We start from the raw sequence: 20,696 nt of genomic DNA on the forward strand, positions 1-20,696 counted from the left end.
GTGGGAATAGTGTTGATGTTGTTGATGGTGGTGATAAAAGTCTCCCAAACAGAAAAAATGCCTCCAAGCGCAATCAAAACCATTTCTTTGTTAGGTATAGATTCACAAACTGTTGATAGTTGATTCTTGATTTTAGTTATTCTTAGGAAATATAACTAAACCGTCTCTCCTCTCTTCATCTTGATGTCCTTCAACCAATTCTTCAAGGCAATAATCTGGTTCAAGTTACTAATTACAAACATGCCAATTAATTTGTCATACATTTATTTAGCTTTCTTCAAACTAAAAACATAAGTAATGAGATGATATCTAAGAGAATCAAGGACAATTTTTCTAGCTTTGATTTCACATTTTTTATATTTGGATTTGACAGCAGCACTTGCATTCTCTGGTGGATTAGCGATTGTGTCTTCAACATACTCCGAAACTTTGTGTTCTTCAAGAGTGATATCTACCCTTGTTTTCCATGGACCAAAGTTTGAAGCATCATTCAACTTCTCCTCTATCTTGAAGTAGGATGAAGCCATCTCAATCAGAAAACTTTGGCAGCAAGTGGGGTCTCCTCAGGTGATCTCTGATCTCCTTTCCCTTCTCTTCACCAAAGCTCTGATAACATGTTAAAATCTAAAAGTTCTATGCAAAAATTTAAAAATTCTTTGCAAAATCTTGAAAGTTCTATGCAGAAAATTGAATGTACTTGCAGAAAATTGAATGTACTTTGCAGAAAACTGAATGGCACTGAATGTACTTTGCAGGAAGTTGAATGTACTTTGCAGAAAACTTAATGTACTTTACAGAAAGTTGAATTTACTTTGCAAAAAAATGAATATGCTTTGCAGAAAGTTGAATGAACTTTGTAGAAAACTGAATGTACTTTGCAGAAAATTGAATGTAATATGTTGTTACAATTACTTAGAATGCAGATTTCTTTTTCACAACTTTTCAGAACAGCAATTGTAGATAGAACATAAACTTAAGGATCATATGAAGACAGCCAAGCACAAATATGAGACACTGAGAGTTAGGTCCAATGACCAGGGCAAAACCCACAAGGGGAAAACCCAAATGATTCTTCTTCTATTAGATTTCTTCAATTGTTCAACAGAGTACAGAGAGAGAGAAAGAATGAGAATGAATAAAGTCACCAATGTTTGATCAACTTGCAGCTGAAGTGCTCTTGCTCTTTGCTGGAAAATGTCCTCCTTCTCTTGATTAGATCTTGTCCTACACACTTGCTTCAACTCTTCTCTTGCTCTTACTCTTCACTTGCTCTCACACTTCTCTTGCACACACTCAACTCTAGCTCTCCTTCTTCACAATGAACATGTTACCCTCAACTCTCACTTGCTCTTACTTAAATAGATGAGAAAAAAGAGTTACAAAATGAATTCATTCCTTGAGTCAATAATAGAAAAACTGAATTCCATGAGTAGGGAGTTACTTGAGCAGAAGTGTAATGCATCCCAAGAATAGAGAGAGAGGTACACTTGTCTTAAGGAGTTACAATCCGAATTAGGGAGAGAGGGAGTATTTGGAGAGAATTACAAATCGAATTGAATGAGGGAGTTACAAGTGCATTTAATGAGGAGTTACACTTTTGTCATACATTGAATTAGTGAGGGAGAGTTACATTCTCTTAAGTGTGGAGTTATTATTTTATTCCAAGAGAGAGGTTCAATTTGCCAAGTAAGAGATTCTCAATTTAATTTACTTATTTCATGAGAGAAATTGTTTTTATTAATCCATTAAAAGTGAATGACTTTAGACTATTTTATAAATAATAGTATCATAATAATAATATGCTAATAAGGATAAAAATATTAATTCTTGACTTGTATAATCATGATTGATGTGATTTTAAAGTGGATTTCATATGTCGAGATCATCCAAATTGAGATGTGACTTACTATTTTTGGAAAGTCATATTGGAATTGTTAGAAATGAAATTTTATTATAGGTGGTTCAAACAGGACTGAAAAATATATTTCTTCTAGGAGAAATACATCCCTGAGCTGTCAAATTTTAACAAATATAGCTTTGTGAACACATCCCACATTGTCTTCGAAGTATCCTTCTTTGACAGATGGGGTATGAGATGATCTTTGACGTTGTTGACCCTGCTGCCTGCGCCTACCTACAAGTCAGTGAGAAAATCCTTCAACCCCACAAGGTGTGGGTGGTGGCAGGGAACTAAGAGAAGCAGTTGTCACACTAAATCCTTACCCTCTCCAAGAAAACCATAAAACCAGTGCCTTAAGATAAATTGTTCAACAGGAATGAAAGATAAATTTGCTCAAAACAAAAGTAGAATGCTTCCAACAATGAAAGCAAAGCAATCCTGAAACGGAAACAAAGATGTTAGCACGATAATCAATACAAGATATAAAATGCTTTCAAAATATAATCAATAATTAAATCAAGGCATATAGAGATAACTTGCAAAAGGAAAAGCAATTAGTGTTCTACTTGCAAAAGGAAAATGAAACAATACTTGCCAACATAGAATATTCAACAATGAGAAGTAGAATGGACAATTACAAGTAAAACCATAAGATGTATTAGCATGAAATGCACTTATACTAGATTTGAATGCAATTAATCTTGGTTATTTTTAATCTAAAATGCCTCATCTAAGTGAGAAGTCCTCCTCTTGAGGTCTTACCAAAAGGTAAAAATTGGGGTGATTGTAATAAAGAGGGGGCGAGGGCACAAAGGTGTCATTAATAATACCTGTCCCCTGAATCTTACGAGCCAGCGTGTGCCTTCGTTTCCAGAAGGGGACAAGCCACCTTCATAACTGCAAGGTCACAAAGCTTTTACCTTACTTCGTACCAGATGGAAGAACTTTCCAAGAAATCATTTTTCCCTATACTTTCTATCAACCAAGCTTATGCTTGGAAGTTAACTTTAGTGAGGCTTGGAAGCCTTCCTATACTAAAATGCCTAGATGAGAGTGTAGTTTTTGTTAATTCCCCAATTAAAATATACTTACATGCACATGCTTCATAAATGGAAAATGAGATAGCTTGTAAAACTTTGAGAATTTAGAATGTAAATGAACTCATATGTGTTTGCATGGAAAATAAGCAAATGAAGTAGATTGTTTTAAAGCTATGACTGTTGCAATAGAATTGCTTCAAAAGTTACCAATGTGTATAATCTAACAAGAATTAATAACCGTTTTTCTAGACTTTACTTTAAGATTCCTCAAAATTTACATCTTGGTGATGAGTTTCCATTACATATAATTTCTATGCTTAGAGCAATTTATTTCAATTTTTCATGTTAGCCCAATGTCAATATTCAGATTACCAATCACATCATCATGATAGTAAAGTGCAGATAGAACATAAACATAAACAGCAAAAGACAAGTCAAGACAAGAGGACACAAAATGTGGCACCAGCCAGGGACAAACCCCAATGTGGGGAAACCCTTGATCAATTCTTCTTATATTCTTCAATAGTTCAGCAGAGAGAGAGATAGTACAAATATACAAAACTAATATTTATGACAGCAATAGAAAAGTCCATCATTATGCTAATGATCACTGTTCAAAGATGCAGCCCTGAATCCAATCATAAAGAGTGTTGAAGAAAATCCTTTGAGTAGATCATCAATCTAGAAGCCCTCCACATAACATTGTTGCAACATTCCTCTCATTGCTTGTTGCTCCTGCAATTCTAATATGCAGCCCTTTAATCAGCAAACTAAGTCTTCTAGGGCTTTGGTCCACCTAGAAGAGACTCCCCTTTATCCACGCTGCCTGTACACCTCAATGCTACCTTGGAAAAGCCTTAGCTGCTTGCTATGGCTTGTAGCCGAGCAAAGCAGCTAGCAGTAGCTGCAGTCTCCTCCAACAGGCCCAAACAGTTAACCCAAACAGCAATACCTTACCCACTACCAAACTTGGCCTACTGCGCAGCAAACTCGGCCTACAGAGCAGACTTCTACAATGCATTGCTTCTCCTTATGACAGCGAATTCCCAACCTTGCTAACAGTCCTCAACTCATGCTTTGTAACTATCTTATTTGACTTGCTGTCACCCACAGCACACATATATTTCCATGCTTCTTCATGCTTATGATAAGGGTCCTTCTTGCTGTGGCTAGGTCTTCTTTTCTGTTGCACATTTTGGCTACACTTTCCAGGAGATTAGGACTCCCTTTTGACAGGGTATTGGAGCTCCTCTTGGTTGTAGATTAGGCCTCCTCTTCTAGTTGCGTATAAGGGTCTCCTTTGCTGTGTATAGGCCTCTTCTAGACAGCGTCTAAGTCTCTCTTGACTGCAGCTAGATGACCTTAGATAATTGCGGCCAGATCTTGCTTTTGATTGTGGATTAGAAGCCTCTCTAGGCTGTGTATAGGAGCTTCTTCAGTGTGGCTAGATCTCCCTCTTTGGACAATGGCTAGGCTTCCTCCTTGAGCTGTGTATATGACTCCCTCTTGATAGCGTATAGGAGCCTCTTTGAGCTGCGTATAGGTCTCCTCAATTGTTGTGGATCTAGCCTCTCTTTATTGCGGATTTAGACCTCCTTTAACTGCGGCCAGACCTCTTCCTTAACTGTTGCTAGAGCTCTCCTACATCTGCGGATAAGTCTCCTCTCCACCTGCAACTAGGGCTTTTATCATGACTGCGGCTAGGGCTTGCTTGTAACTGTGGCTATGACTCCTTTTAGATTTGCGGCTAGGGCTTGCTTGTAATTGTGGCTATGACTCAATGTTACTTGGGAGCGGGAGCGGAAGCGGGAGCGGGAGCGACCATTTTCAGAAGCTCCCGGTTTGGGAGCGAATCCCGGAGCGATTTTTTAAAAATATATATATTTTATATTTTTTAATTTTTGATACATATATGTCAACAAAAACATGTAGAATGATGAATTAGATATAAAAAACATAAAAAAGCATAGATTGAACCATATAACAACAATCATCTAGAAGTTATAATCTTCATCAACCACGTCCGCAAGTTAGTAACATAGTAACATACAACATATTGAGTCTCATGATTCATCAATCTTAAAGTTTCAAGATTTCAAAATTCAATATATAACATTTATCATCATTGATCACCAAAGTTGTACTTGTAAGCTAAGTGTAACCATTACAACAAATAATATCTAACATGAAATGAAATGTTATAAAATGAAATGAAATGAAACAACTTTCAACTTTCATGAAGCATCATATTCATAATTCATTACTAATGAGTTATAATTGCCAACTTCAAACTTAAATTGTCATATATTGTTTAAAAAAATATCATAATAAATATGAAAGAGTCAATAGTTATAAAAGCTACTAGAAACTAGAAAAGAGAAGTAAATCTATTATCTATTTCTTATGCTTGGGCCTCTTGCCACCACGAGAAATGTCTAATTTTTTAGTCTTGTTGCAAAATCAGGATCTTTGTCATTAATATCACCCTCCAAGCATTAATATCCAGAGGTATCTTTGTCATTACCTTTGTATCTGTATAGGGATCTTTGTCATTAATATCACCCTCTAAGCATTAACATAAGATAGAAAAAGCATAGCATGTCAAGTCAAGATTTTGTTTGAGTGATTCGTACATTTTTAGAAGGGTCATGATAGAGGAGTTCGACAACCAATGTCACTAACATCAAGGTACATAGAGGGATTGGTACTCTTGATTAAATATGAGTTCCATACCCTAATACATGACAAAATTCAATGGAAACATTGCAATCCCCCAATCCTGAAATCCTGAAAAACTGATAAGTCTACTGGATTTTGAATGAAATCTAAAATTCTACTTTCTCCATATGAAATCCAATGAGGACGAAACCACTCTCAAACATCGTGAGTCATTTCATGGTAATGTTAAAAATTTAAGTAAAAGGATGAAAATGAAAATTAAAGAAAATGTCACTTTTACTTTAAGAATTTAACATTACCATGAATAGCATATCAATACTAGGACCTAGACTTGATCATTAAGTTGCCCCACTCAAAAACTATTTGTTTCTTTCAAAAAAAATTGCATTTCGAACATTACTACAAAAAAAAAAATGCAAAAAAGGCAAAACGCTCCCGAAAACGCTCCCGAAAAGGTAGGGAGCGAAATTTTTTTTAGTTTCGGGAGCGATTTCGGGAGCGCGCTCCCGACCCGCTCCCGAGTCGCTCCCGCCCGGAGCGCGTATCGGGAGCGGGAGCGAGGGGGGGGGGCGCTCCCCCGCAACACTGTTATGACTCCTCTGAGATCTGTGGCTAGGGCTTGCTTGTAACTGTGGCTATGACTCCTTTGAGATATGCGGCTCGGGCTAGATCTGCTCTCTAGGACAACAACTAGATCTCCCTTCTAGAACTCTTCCTTCACTGCGGCTAAGGCACCTTGTCTTGCTGCGTTTAGGGCTTCTTCATGGTTGTGCCTTGATCTCCTTTAGAACAATAGTTAGGGAATCTTCCTTTAGGACTGCGGCTAGGGCTCTCCCTCTAGACCTCTCTTTCCACCAAGACCCAAACGAGTGGAGAGAGATCACAAGAGATGTGAGTGTAAAATGACTTGAAGCCCTCTTCTATTTATAATAAAACGTTGAGGATAGGTTGGGGTAATTTGGTTGCTGGCCAACCTTGACGAATTGTCACATAACACAAATAAATTCATATCTCCGTGAATACATGTCGGAATTGGATGATCTTTAGATCAATCCTACACCTCTCGATGAGAGGAATCCAAGGAAAATATCAGCTGCCATAAATAAGATGACCCACATGGAGTTTGGCCCTAGTTTCCAATTTTAACACAAAGGAAGCACAAGTTGTCGCTATCAAGTTGGAGAGAAATATTATTGCAGCTTGGAAAAGGCAAGTTGTCCAATACAAGTTATTTGATCCACCAAGTAGAGCACTGTTGAAAGGGAAGAAAGAAGTTACCAAATACTAAGGTACCAACACAATTAGTTGATTTATTGCAAAAGTTATCAAATAAGATGTTGGATTTTGTAATTATGGTTCATCTTCATAATTATTGTTTTGCTCCTGATATATTTGTAAAGCATGTTCTTCATGCTATTTGGCAAAAGAAAATTGTAAAGAGGCATGTTCTTCATGCCCTTTGAAAAAGAAGAAAATTTAAATTTTAGAATAGAATTTTGTAAATTGGCCCTCCTCCTAGTTCAAGTCGGCTCCTTTTAATGTTTAGGTCGGCTCTAGTAAAGATGCCCCCTTTCGGCCATGCAAAAAGATATATATATTATGTTGAACCTCCTCCTAAACATACCAACTCACATAGCATATGTTCCAAAGAAGAAACTCGCATATTATGACGCAACAAAGTGTTATTTCTAAGGCAGCGACCTCGCATCTTCTGAGCCAATTCGTATCTTTCTATTTAAGGATAATTCGGATGGTCTGAGGCAAAAAGAAGAGCAAGGATCAGTCTAAGGCAAGTAAGTAAACCTTGTCTAAGGTCAATAAAGGATGATAACACTCTGTGGAGAAGGTTGAAGTTCTAAAGAAAGAAATCTTTGTTGGAGCAATCACCTCACCTTCCAGTACAACAATTCATTAATGCAAGTGAGTAAATCAGGGAACCAAGGGGACACTTCATAATGGCATGCCCTTCCATAATGGGTTTTAGAATGTACAAGTGTCTCCAGGCTCAAGAGGTAAGTTAATCGAGAACCCTATTAGGTGGTTTCAACCTCTAAGGGAGTGACAGGTCGATGGTACATCCATCAAATGGCAGGTGTCATGTGATATAATGATGGAATGGAATGGGGGTAGCAGGGGGAGGCGTCAAGCCACATGTCATGGTACAAGGGCAACAATAATGAGGGAAGCCCACACATGGGTGTATAGATGTAGGAGGGAATAATCGTGGTAAATGAGTTACCTTGGCCTTTGTTTTTCAACCCTTTTTCATATGCCTTTTGCCTTTTATTGATTTTTCTTTCTTTCAACTACTCATGGCTTCATGGAATGACAGCATGATGTGAATGATACAACAGTGAATACCCCCTCAAGGTTGGGTAGTTCATCGCCCACCAGGGGTTGGGACAATCATGGGTTCCTTAATGATGCAGGTGGATCATATAGGGGCCTTAGGAACCAGGGTGATGGCCATAATGAGGGGGTAGAGCTAATGTTTGGCTTTTGCTCACTTGCTAAATTCTTATGTCCCGGCCATTTTTTGCATTTTATGGTACATTTTCCTGTTGTAAGTGGCCAAATTATGCTTTTAGCTTTCTTTTTAGCTGCATCAACCTTTGGGACAACGTTCCAAGCCCGACGCAAAGTGTGGACGTGGGGGGCGAAAGGCTAACTCCTTGTGGACCCAATGAACAAATGTGGGCCCAAACGGAAAATATGTAGAAAGGGGTTATAATGAGTGAAAGGGAGTGATGTATGTGATATCGGGAAGCGGGACCACACAACCAAAATCGGGGTTTCCCGTGTAGTGCCACTCCTAATGCTAGTAGCCCATAAAGGAGATCCCACGAGACTAGGATATAAGGTTAACCACCAAATTGGACAAGGGGACAAAAGTACAGACCAAGCCCATTCTTTCCATTGAATCGCCCCACTAATCCATGTCTAGATGTGTCCATGATAAGTAAGCAAAGATATCCAATTACATAATGAAAGGCCATACCTTTAGGGTTGGAAGGCCCACCTTCAAACATACAATCATACCTGACGAGTGAAGGCACATAATGGTTGCCTCAGGTGGCAGAGAATGGTGGCACATCGAGCTATCTAGTCGCTGCAAGGTGTTGTTGGCTGTCGGCTAAAGACAAATCTAGGAGAAAAAATTTCTCCTATGGGTGTCACCCACTAGTGGTTGGTAACATCTGGCTCCAACTGCGGCATGATCTCTTAGTAGAGTGCATGAATGTACTTGAACAAGGAGGTCATGAGAACACCAGTAATCTCTTGGAATCGTAGACCTATTACCTGTTGAAGAAAGTGTAACTAGGTTCGATCTTCATGATATTGTAATTATGATTTTTGTAAAATGAATTTATTATTCCTTGTTGCATGGGTTTCATGAGCAAGAGGTTTATTTATTTAGTGGCTCCCATTGAGAGTCTTAGGATGTCAAAGAGTCAATATCATATATCGAAAAGTCTAAACAACCCTCCAAGACAAGCACAAGAAGAAGTCTACAATCAAAATGATGCAAAACACAGTCATGTCAACCTGCAAATGAATTAAATAAGCTAAAGAAGTCATGTCGGCTTGCAAATAGAGACACAACATTTCACACTATCATGTCGGCTTAATTATGGAGAGGAAACAACTATAAAATTATAAATACCCTGTTGGCATCATGATTCAGGTGTTGTCCTTGATGGCAACTCACTCACAGGTCAGTTCAGATTTGATAAAGGGCAACTCACATTGTAACGGGTCAATTCAGAGGTAACAGGGCATTGGTACAGAAGAATAGGAAGTTGGAACAAAGGTCTACGGATCAGAATCAAGAAGTTGAAGGAAAAAGATGTTATAAGGTAGTTTAATCTGTATACGTAGGTTAACCTTGTCAAAGCAACGTATACACACGGGTTAACAGAACAAAAGGAGCGTATACGTGTGCACGCACTTTCACAAGACGAAAAGCGCGTATGGGTTGTCAAAACAAGGAAATTCAAAATTAAGGAACACCAAGGATCAATACCATGGTATTAGCCCACAATATTGAGCAAAGTAACAACTATTTGATCCCGTCCAAGAATACCACAAGTTCTAAGTGTTGTTTTGGTCCGAGGTATTGAGAAAGGCCAAAAACTATATAAGGAGGAGAAGATCAAAGGGCCAAGTGTGCAAGTGAAAGGGTTTCTTAGGAATACTTCTATCTGAAGTATATTTTATGTTGCAGGGGCTATGATTATGATATAATTTGAAATATTGTGTGCACCTTGAATTCAATGTTGGATCAGGATCATGAGACCTGAAATGACTTATCATTGAATGATCTAATATTGATTGGGCTAGATCTGATTGCTTACACATGTTTTATTCTTTAAATGTCATGATCTGGGTATGTCTGAAATCTGGAATAGCAGCAAAGTTGTAAGTTAGTATTTGCAGATCTATACGCTGGTTCGCCTTGGTGAAGGCGCGTATACACATTGGTTCGAAGCTTCCAAGTAGCATATACAAAAGAAAAGCCTGTTATTCAGAAATGACTGATCTATCTGATCAGTGCTACTGGTTTACTGTTGTCTGTCAATGATGTCTTCTTAGATCTGAAAGTAGAACTGAATGCATAAGGAGATTGAGTCTAATTGATTGATTGATTAAGTGAGAAGGGTGATCTTTACTGCTGACAGTCTAGATCTTTGTAATTTGACATAGGTGCTCAGAATATTACTGCTTGGTACAGATTTGATTCAGAAATTTGTTTGATTCAGTAGTTTTGGAGGTATACGCAGGTTTGGTTAAAGGAAGTAGCGTATACACGCAGGCTGGGTTCATTAAAGTAGTGTGTGCATTCTGATGTATGATTTTTGAGGTTGCAGCTGATTCTGAATGATGATGCAAGATTCTGGGTTCAGCACAGTGATTTGACTATTCATATTGATCGATTGTTGGTTGATGCAGTTATTATTATAGATTTTGAGCTTCACTAATGCACCCTCGAGCAACCTGCTCAAAGGTTCGGATTGCGCTGTCACTCAGAATTTATCCCAAAATCTATCCTGGGCTGATGATTGTAGTAGCCAGGAAACTGACCCCACTAGGAAAATAGGGAGACCAAACAAAAGGACACAGAGAGAAAGAGAAGCAGAACTAAATAAAAAACTGGGGAACCAAACAGTCATCTCAGAAATTCTGAAAGGGAAAAAGATAAACAAAGAAGGAAAGGATGGTGGTCGCTCCCCCTCCACTCACAAGTAATGAAAGTAATTTCCTGGAACATAAGGGGGCTAGGAAACCCTGCTAAAACCCTAGCAGTTAGAGATATAATCAAACAAGAATCTCCATCAGTAGTATTTCTTCAAGAAACAAAGTTAGAAGAAGTGGAGGCTATGAAAGCAGTTGGAATTTTTTGGAGAGACAGCTCGGGGTCAACACAGTCCTCAAGGGGAGCTTCAGGAGGGCTAGGCATATTTTGGTTGAACAAGAACTTTACTCTAGTTGAAGAAATTAAGACAAAATCTTGGATTATGGTTCTTTTGGAGGATAAGGATACAGGGGAAAGAATTCCCTTCATAAATATATATGGTCTAGTGCTATATAGCGACAAGGCAGAATTCTGGGCCTCATTAGAGGTGATAAAGGAAAGGAATTACCACATCAATAGTATAATGGGAGGGGATTTCAACACAGTCCTAAATACGACAGAAAAAAGAGGTGGGTCTTCGATCAGGATCCCTTTAGAGACAGAATGGAGGAAATAATGGAACGATGGGACCTAATTGATATCAAACCTAAGATCGGGAAATACACTTGGTCTGGAGCTCATTATATTGTTGCTCGCCTGGATAGGTTTTTGCTGCATAGCAACTGGCTTCTCAATGGTTTGGACTTCTCTTCGTCTATTGAATCTCAGGGAGACTCAGATCATCGCCCTATCATGATTTCAATGGAAAATATTGAAAACCTTGGGCCATTGCCTTTCAAATTCAATGTAGATTGGTGCCAATATGAAGAGGTTGGGAATATGATAAAGCGAGCTTGGATTTGCCATGTCCAAGGCTCACCCAACTATGTTTGGGAATCTAAGCTAAAAAAGGTCAAAAAAGAATTGAGGAAATGGCTTAAAGAGAATTATCAACCCCCAGGGAAAAAAAGAGAGAAAGTCCAAGAATTAGAAGAACATTACAATATGATGGAAAAAATCCATATCGAAGAATCACACATTCAAAAGGAAAAAGACCTCTCCACTCAAATATTCAATCTTAGCAGGCAAGAGGAAAATTTGTGGAGGCTTAAATCTCGTAGTCTTTGGTTGAAAGTTGGGGACTCTAATACTTCCTACTTCCACAAACAAGCAATGGCTCGAGAGAACGGGAATAGAATTAGGGAATAAAGGCGGTGGGTGGGCAAACAGTCAACACCTCTTCAGAAATCAAATTGGAGGCACACAATCACTTTAAATCTCTTCCCAACAAGGATTTCATTCGTTTAGAAGGTGCCCCTGATTTTCTTCGGGCCTTGCCCCAAGTTGTCTCACCGCCTTCTAATGTGTTTCTCACTGGTGAAATTACAGAAGAAGAAGTTCAAAGTGCGATTTGGAATTTGGAACCTGAGAAGGCTCCAAATCCAGATGGTTTCTCTATTAGCTTTTATCACATATTCTAGAGTGTCATCAGAAAATATCTCATTAAGATGTTGAACTATAGTAGAGTTAAAAAGAAATTGGGGGGTTTCACTAACTCTTCCTTTCTCACTCTGATTCCAAAAGATGCCAATCCCACCACCTTCTCTAGATTTCACCCTATCTCGCTTTGCAATTCTTCTTATAAAATCTTGACAAAAATCATTGCCAATAGAATTAAACCCCTGCTCCCCTCCATTATTTATGAGAACCAAGGTGGGTTCATGCAACATCAGAACATCCTAGATAATATCATCCTAGTACAGGAAGCAATGCATTCAAGCAAAGAAGAGGGAGAAGCTGGAATGATCATCAAATTGGATATGGAAAATGCGTTTGACTGGGTAAATCACTCCTTCCTCTTCCTCGTCATGGAAAAGTTAGGATTTAGTAATGAATTCATCTCTTGGATTAAAGCTTGTATTGGTTCACCCTGGATCGCCCCTCTTATCAATGGTCGCCCTGCCCCCTTCTTCGCTGCCTCTAGAGGTCTTCGTCAAGGCTGCCCTCTCTCGCCTCTTCTTTATATAATCATGGTTGAAGCTCTAAGTAGTAAATTAGAAGTTGGGAGGTTGGATGGTTCCCTCCCGGGTCTTAATATTGCAAGAAATGTCAGGGGAATTAATCACTCTTAGTTTGCCAATGATACTCTTCTGATTGGAGGAGCCTCCTTGGCGATTGCATCTAGATTCAAAAAAACTCTAGATGGGTTTCTTCTTCTCTCTGGGGGTTTGATCAACAAACTGAAATGTCAATTAATTGGTTGGAATTGCCAAGTGGAAATGATGAATGCAATTGGCCGATTGTTGGGCATCCCTGTGGACCTTCATCGAACTTCCTTCAAATATCTTGGGATTCCTATATCCCTAAAACAAGCCTCAGGGGAAGATTGGGAAAATGTACTTCAAAAAATAAGGAAAAGGGTGCACTCATGGGGAGTTAGATGGCTCAATTTGGCCGAGAGAGTTACCCTCATCAAATCTGTACTATCTTCCCTCCCGGTTTATTTGGGTGTTGGTCTCTTAGCACCAGGTTACATCAATCAACAAATAAGCAGGCTCATCCGAAAATTCTTATGGCAAGGAGGGAAGGGCAACGACCACAAATTCCACCTAGTTAACTGGAATTTGGTTAAGCAACCTAAGAATTTGGGAGGATTAGCAATTAAGGATCCTAAACTAATGAATCTAGTGCTGGGGGCTAAACTGGTTTGGAGGCTCCTCTCGGACTCCAATGAGTGGTGGAAAAAGGCCTTTATAAGGAAATATTTCCACAAAAATCGCCTCACTAGACCAGAGGATGAATCATGGGAAGGGAAAGGATAAAAAATCTGGAGACTGTGCAAAGCCTCGTCATTTCTCATTTTGAACCATCTTGGCTGGCTACCTGGGAATGGGAAACGCATTCTTCTTGGATCCGATTGGGTGCAAGGCATTGACCCAGTTTTCTCAGGTTGGCTGGCAGAGCATGGGTTCTCCCACCTAGCGGATATCTCCTGTTGGGATGATCTGGGTTTGTGGTGTGGGTGGCTTCCATTGGAATTTCCCAATCACCTACTCTTGCACTGGCATCTTTTGATCGAAAGTCTTAAAGGGTTCGCTCCAATAATCACTAGCAAACTTGACAGACGAACCTGGTTGGGAGGAAAATCCAAGAAATATTTGTTAAAGATGGCTATGCTCTTTTAATCAAGAACCCCTCCCCCCACTTCCTTCTAAATTATGGGGGAAATTTTGGAACAGCAATGGACTTCCTAAGGTTAACATATTCTGCTGGGAATTGGTCCACGAGAAAATCCTTACGGCAGAGAATTTAAAGAAGAGGAAAATCAGCAGTCCCTCCCATTGTGTTATGTGCGGTAACATGGAGGAAACCATCAAGCATTTATTTTGCCATTGTTCCTTTATTGTGGATGCCTGGAACTATGCCCTAGCACCTTTGGCTTCCGTCCCCCAAATTGTGGATGACTGGAGTGACATGTTTATTCATTGGAAACATAAATATCCTTGTTCCCCAAACTCTTTGTTAAGACGTTGTTGGATGGAAATTCCTAAGTATATGTGTTGGTCGATATGGCTATGTTGTAATCAGGCTATTTTTCAAAATCAATGCCATAATTCTGAAACTGCTGCAATAAAAGGAATGACGCTACTCTTTGAGGTTATTTCTTCCCGAGGCTTCGATGCTTCGAATATGAAAGAGATGACTAGCTCTGAAAAAGATTGGCTCAGGATCTCCAACTCCAACCTCAAAGCTCCTCTCTCAAAGTCTTATGGTCCTCCATCCTTCTGTATTAGACTGAAAGGGGATGAATTTATTGAATGGCAAAGGAAAGTCGAGAACAGTCAACTGTATTTTGATGGAGCTTCGAAAGGTAACCTTGGGGAGGCTGGAGCGGGAGGGGTAATTATTAACCTCGAAGAAAAAATAGAAATAAAGTACGCATGGGGACTTGGCATTGCGACAAATAATCAAGCGGAAGCCCTTTCTCTTTGGCAGGGTCTGAATATCAGTTTGGCTAATGGTATCAAAATATTGTCTATAGTTGGCAACTCCATGATGATTATTCAAAAATGTATGAAGCTCCTCGAGAACGTCAATCTTCTCGATGATGAAACCTCCTCAATCATGGTAAGGATTATTTATCTGTTAAAAAAAATTGAAAAAAATTGAAAAGGTAAATTTGTTCCATGTGTTGCGTGCCAATAACCACTTGGCGGATGGTCAGGCCAACGTGGGGGTGTTGTTGGAACAAGGTAGTTTATGTATAAATCAAGACATAACCTCATGTCACATCCCCTGATCTATAGCACCAGGTCGACGTTGTACTGCGGGGGTACGAGTCTTCAGAGAATTAAGTTGGTAGTTAAGAAGGTTAGCTCCCCGATGTTCCTTTGCAATTCTTTGGAAGTTCGGATGGTAGGTTTCGAGTTATACCTTTTGGGGAAGATGGTACCATCGCAATACGTTCCTGGTTATTTTTGGCGATGGAGGTAATGGAGGGAATTTGCCTTGACAAGACTCTGAATCGTCTACCATTTATGAAGGATAAGATTGGGAGGAATGTTGGGGTTGAACAGGGTATTATATATTATAGCTAGCTGCAATCAGTTAACCAAAGGATAGTTATTGTCCAGAGTTGGATTGCTGCAAAGATGGCCTTCACATGTAATGGCAGTGGTGGAGGGTCAAGGTTCGGTAGCTCGGGGTCTGGTCATGGCAGTGGTGGAAGCATCGAGAATTTGGTGGAGAATTCATGTAAACAAGTTATAAAGGATATTGTTAAGGAAATTAACGAAAATATGGCAATTCTCTATGCTCAATTATCTGGATTGGGTAAAGATATGGAATTATTGCAGAAGACAATGGAAGGCATGTGTATCGATGTGTTGAGCGTACAACAGAAGGTGGATAACATCGAAATAAAAGTTGAAACTGCTATTGTCGGGGTTTTAAAGGAAGTATTCGGGGTTGGGGAAGCCACAGTCTTCAATGTTGCTGGTGTCGAGGTTGTTGTTGCTGAGCGAGTTCTGGATGATGGAGAGGATGTCGCGGAGGAATTGACAACTATTGTGGATGAACCTTCAGGCGAAGAATTCGATCCCGATAGCAGCTTAAAGATTTTCGTTTTAACAATATATATATGCTATGTCGATGTATAGAATATAGTGGTGTTTTCTGGAGAGTCTACAGTTATAGTTATGTTCAAAGACTATATGTAAATAATGTTGGTAGCAAGAAGGTCCCATTCCAATGTAAATCGATGAAAATTGCAGAGTGCACAATCTTGAATTTTGTACGGGACCTGGCCCTTTTCCAGTTTATATAATGAAAATGCTACCCGTTTCTTTTAAAAAAAAATGTACTTGTCAAAAGAATAAAGAAAAGCATTTTTATTATTATTATTATGACTTATTAAAGCATGGGTTTCATGCTTGGGTCATCATGTTTTAGGTCAAAGTCCCCATTGAGGACTTCTAGGATTTATTCTGAGTTAATAGAGTTATTGTACTTTTAAAGAGACCCTTCTTGGGCTTTTGAATCATGTAAAAAGGTTAAGTATTGAGTCAAATATGAATTATGTTGTCTCCACACCAAGTCAGCCTTAAGATGATCAAATCGGCTTCAAGGAGGGCTATTCAACCTCACCAAAGGACTATAAATGAAGCAGTTCAAATTCCATTTGAAACACACTCACACAAGCAAGTTCGATATCTCTTGAAGCTAGAAAAAGTGTGAAATAGAAGGAGGAGGAAGTGCAAGTTTGGTCTAGAAGGAAGAAGGGAAAATCAAAATTTGGTGCTTCTATCTCTCTCTCGTGCCCTCGTTTGGAAGACCGAAGTTATCTTGTTGATGTCATAGCCAGTTGTCGTATGTTACTACTGCCAAATCAAAGTATAGGTCAAAGTTGTTGTTGTTGGATGACGCTGCCTCTAGAAGTTGTATTGGGCCTAGATCGAAGCTTCTAAGAGAAAATCGAAGTATTCCAGTGAAGATCGAAGTCTCCAAGGCAAAATAGAATTTGTTTGGTCGAAGAAAGTGTTACCACTGCTGTTGCTGCTGCCAGGTCAAGTAAGATCATCAACAAGAAAAGAGGAAGGTTGACTTGGTGTGGAGGAAAGTTTGTGTCAAGGTCAAGAGTCTTGGAATATCTCCGGAAAACTATTGAAGGAAGAATTATTCACTAGGATTTCCCCTAGAGAGGGGTTTTGCCATGGCTGTGAGCCTACATCTGGTGTCCATTGTTTTTATGTACTATTGCTTTGGTAATTGCTTGATGAACTAAAAGAAAGAAGATATAAAGAAACCTAATAAGAAGTCGAGAACACCACAAGTAATTATCAAGTATAAGAAAATCTTTCTGCCTTTCTGATTTTCTAACATGTCACCCACTAGTGGTGGGTAACAGACACCTAGTGGCTAGTCTCTAGCCAACTATTTGATCATAGTTTTTATTGTCCTTCTGCTTTTAACATTGTTGTAGGAGATGCCTTGGCACTACCACCTTGTACCAAGACAGGATGTACCCTTTAGTTCCTTTGATATAATTTTGTGGTATTGTCTTATCTTATCTCCAAATGCTGAAAAAACAATATGTTCAAGAACATAGCATAAAGCATGGCAAAGGAATACATGTTCATAATAAATTGGTATTATTTGAATCAAAACTATAACTCAATTTAAAATAGGACGTATGTAATGGTCTCTCTTCAAATCTTGACACAATGGATTCCTAATTTCTCTAAAGCTGGGTTTACCATTTCTCTAGTAACCAATTTTAGTATTCTCTGTATTAGTTGTATGAAGCATCCAGGCATCTCCCCAAGGCAAAGGAAGTTTAGAGCTCGATGCAAGTCAAATATGCAAGTACAACTTAACAGCATACTTCCACCAATTTTTATAAGGAATATAATTCCTAGGAGCATTCCAAACTTTCAAGAGAACAACTAAAACAAGCACAAGAGAGCAACTGGTAAAATGATAGTCAATAAGAAAGAGTAGACTTTAATGAGATTTTACCCCTTCCTGAGAATAAGTTTGTCAATGGGAAAAAGAAAAGCATCACTACAATTATGTCATGAAGTCAAACCATAAACATTCAGATTTTATTGTAGAAACTCAACGACATATTTCAACTAACTTAATTTAATAAAAAAGGTGTTACTTCACTCTTGAAAAGTAATAATAAGTTATAATATGCCACCTAAGTAAAAACGTTCCATATTACAAGAATAACATGTGTTACTAAGAATTTAAGAAAAAATCACAAGCAACACATTTGAACCAACGGGTTCAGTTCAGATAAGTACCTTCAACTATACGTTTTTGGGCTTCTGTCAGCGTTTCCCAAATAGGATCTTCCTGAATAGCTTTGAATGCATTGAAGATAGGTTTGCTTTGTCCTAGTCTAAGTTGAAATGTCACTTTTTCAGGCTGCATGTTATAACAAAAGAGATCAGAATGTGTTTCTGACCAAATATAAGGATATGGATAACAAAAAACAATCACTAGCATCAAGGGTTGTCGGAAACAGTTTCTAGTTCATATAATATGATACATCCAAAATTTTCAAAATCGTGATATGATTTGTCTATAGTTACTAGTTTGCATGGAAGATCATATTAAGAAAATTATAGCTGTAAGTTTCACAACCAATACAGTTTTGCAACAAACATTTCAAGTAATAGATGATAATGGTGTTGACTTTTTTAATAACAAATTTTCAAACTGATAACTACTTCCAACGATACAATTTGACTTCTTTAGAACATTCCAACCATTAAAAAGCTATACATGAAAAATTCAACCATTAACTTCAGTAGATCAATAGAGATCACAGAAAACAATAAATCAAGAGACACCAAAATTTCTTGGGACAAAACCCCAGCTGTAAGTTTCACAACCAATACAGTTTTGCAACAAACATTTCAAGTAATAGATGATAATGGTGTTGACTTTTTTCATAGCAAATTTTCAAACTGATAACTACTTCCAACGGTACAATTTGACTTCTTTAGAACATTCCAACCATTAAAAAGCTTTACATGAAAAATTCAACCATTAACTTCAGTAGATCAATAGAGATCACAGAAAACAATAAATCAAGAGACACCAAAATTTCTTGGGACAAAACCCCGCAAGGGGGAAAACCCTGTAAGCTTTCCTTATGAGAGAGAGAGTTCAATTCATGATTTGTACATCAAAATATTCCCAGTCAAAATGCCAACCTTTCACTTCAATAAATCCCAAGTCAAACCCAGTCAAATGAGAGAGAACCTGCATACTCATTTTTACCTATGGCAGCGTTGACCACTACGTGTCAACTTCCCAGCAGTACACCCCCTTTTCTTCGCAAAAAAGGGATAGCGCTTGATCGACATGTCCGTGCCATTAGACAGTCATCGACAGCTTGATCAATTTATGTTGTAAACCTAGTCTGCATATTTAATTGTAAATAATCTTAGCAGAGTTGAGTCATGTATGTAAATTGCCTAGGTGGACCTAATTTTCTAGTGATAGTCTATGTTTCGGAAGGTTTTTTGTCTCACCGATCTATGATCGGCAGAGTTTTCCTTCAGCTTAACCCCAAAGCCGGAATGGATTTTGTCATTAGAATCTTAGGAGAATCCTAGTGTGTTAATCTGCTAGATTATAGTTGTGTCGCAGAACTGGGTGGTTTATGAGGGTCTATGTCAAATGGGTTCTCCCCCTTGAGATGTAAAGTTGTAAAAGTCATGATGTAAAGTGTCTTGAGGGTTAGAAAATGTTTTTAATCCTCTCATGAGTCCTTAGTCCTAGGTCCTAGGTGATTTTTCCAAAGGCTAAGTTCGAGGATCCATTTAAAAAAAAATTAAAAAAATTAAAAAAATAAAAAAATAAAATAATAAAATAAAGTAAAAACTTAAAAAATAATAAAATAATAATATTTTGAGTAAATAAATGCAGAATTTCAATTTTTTAATGCATTAAAAATTCGACGGACGAGATTAAGAGATATCTTGATCCTCATCGACGGTCAAGATCATTTTGACATGGATCACTCGAACTAGCTGTTGGGAATTTTTCCTTTAAATAGGGTGTTAGGGGTCATTTGACAAAACAGATTGGATCTGAGAGTCTGGTGCTAAAGAAAGCTCTCTTGTAGTCATTTTTTTTGTGCAATAAAGAAGACTTTGGGGTTAAAAATATTGCTGGTGTTACTCTTCTGAAAATGCTGTAAGATTGTTTTATTTTTTCTGCATAATTTTATTTTCAGCCATTGATGATAGCTTAATGAAGATTGATCTAGGCACAGGTATCTTGTCTGATCTTTGGGGTTTGAATGATAGTTTAGATTCTGAAATATAGTGGCAGGTATCTCCATTTGATCGGGGTTTCACTATTGTTTTCTCCTTCTATGTTAATGGTTGATTTTAAGCTGTGCAGGAAATACCTTTTTTCAGATTACCGGGCGTTAGGGGAAGTTCTCGGCTGAACCAGCCAACTCCCGGATTGTGTTTTCTGAAAGAGCCCAGCCAGTTCTTGATCCCGGGCTAATCATTCGAAAAAAAAATTATGAATGCATGCAGGGTTTTCTGAAGCGTCTTACATTAAACTTATACTCTGAAAATATTACTGTGGATTATTGACAAATCTGGCTGATAAAGAGTCGAAAATCTGTAAATACTGTAAATTGTTTAGCTGGTTTTAGAGTTTTCAGTTTATTTTGGGCACATTTTACTTCTGGGTTTTTGTTTTTACAGGTTGCAGGTACAGATTTTAAAAATTTTGTGGAGAGCTTTAGTGGTTTTTCTGGGCAATTCTGTTTACTATTGCCTGGGGTTTTACTGCTGCAGATAATTTTTTTTGAAATTTTTTTTAAGGGATCACAGTTTTTTGCTGCTGCCATACCCTCTGCCATCTCTAA

General features: G+C 38.3%; 1 protein-coding gene across 5 annotated transcripts in view; it reads right to left on the reverse strand.

The window, feature by feature from the left end:
- Nucleotides 1-20,696, reverse strand: part of LOC149258306 (organellar oligopeptidase A, chloroplastic/mitochondrial-like) — a 403,930-nt gene that overhangs the window by 289,127 nt on the left and 94,107 nt on the right. For all 5 annotated transcript variants that reach the window (XR_016256794.1, XM_089415124.1, XM_089415109.1 and 2 more), the window contains exon 3: nucleotides 18,100-18,223. Coding sequence is in view for 4 of the 5 variants with exons in the window: in XM_089415124.1 (XP_089271250.1) it covers nucleotides 18,100-18,223 (124 nt within the window). In the remaining variant the exon portion in view is untranslated. The remainder of the gene's footprint in view (nucleotides 1-18,099; nucleotides 18,224-20,696) is intronic.

This window comes from Pinus tabuliformis, chromosome 6, assembly GCF_031772625.1.
Source record: "Pinus tabuliformis cultivar Carrire ecotype Pingquan chromosome 6, CPIR1, whole genome shotgun sequence".
Lineage (NCBI taxonomy): Eukaryota > Viridiplantae > Streptophyta > Pinopsida > Pinales > Pinaceae > Pinus > Pinus tabuliformis.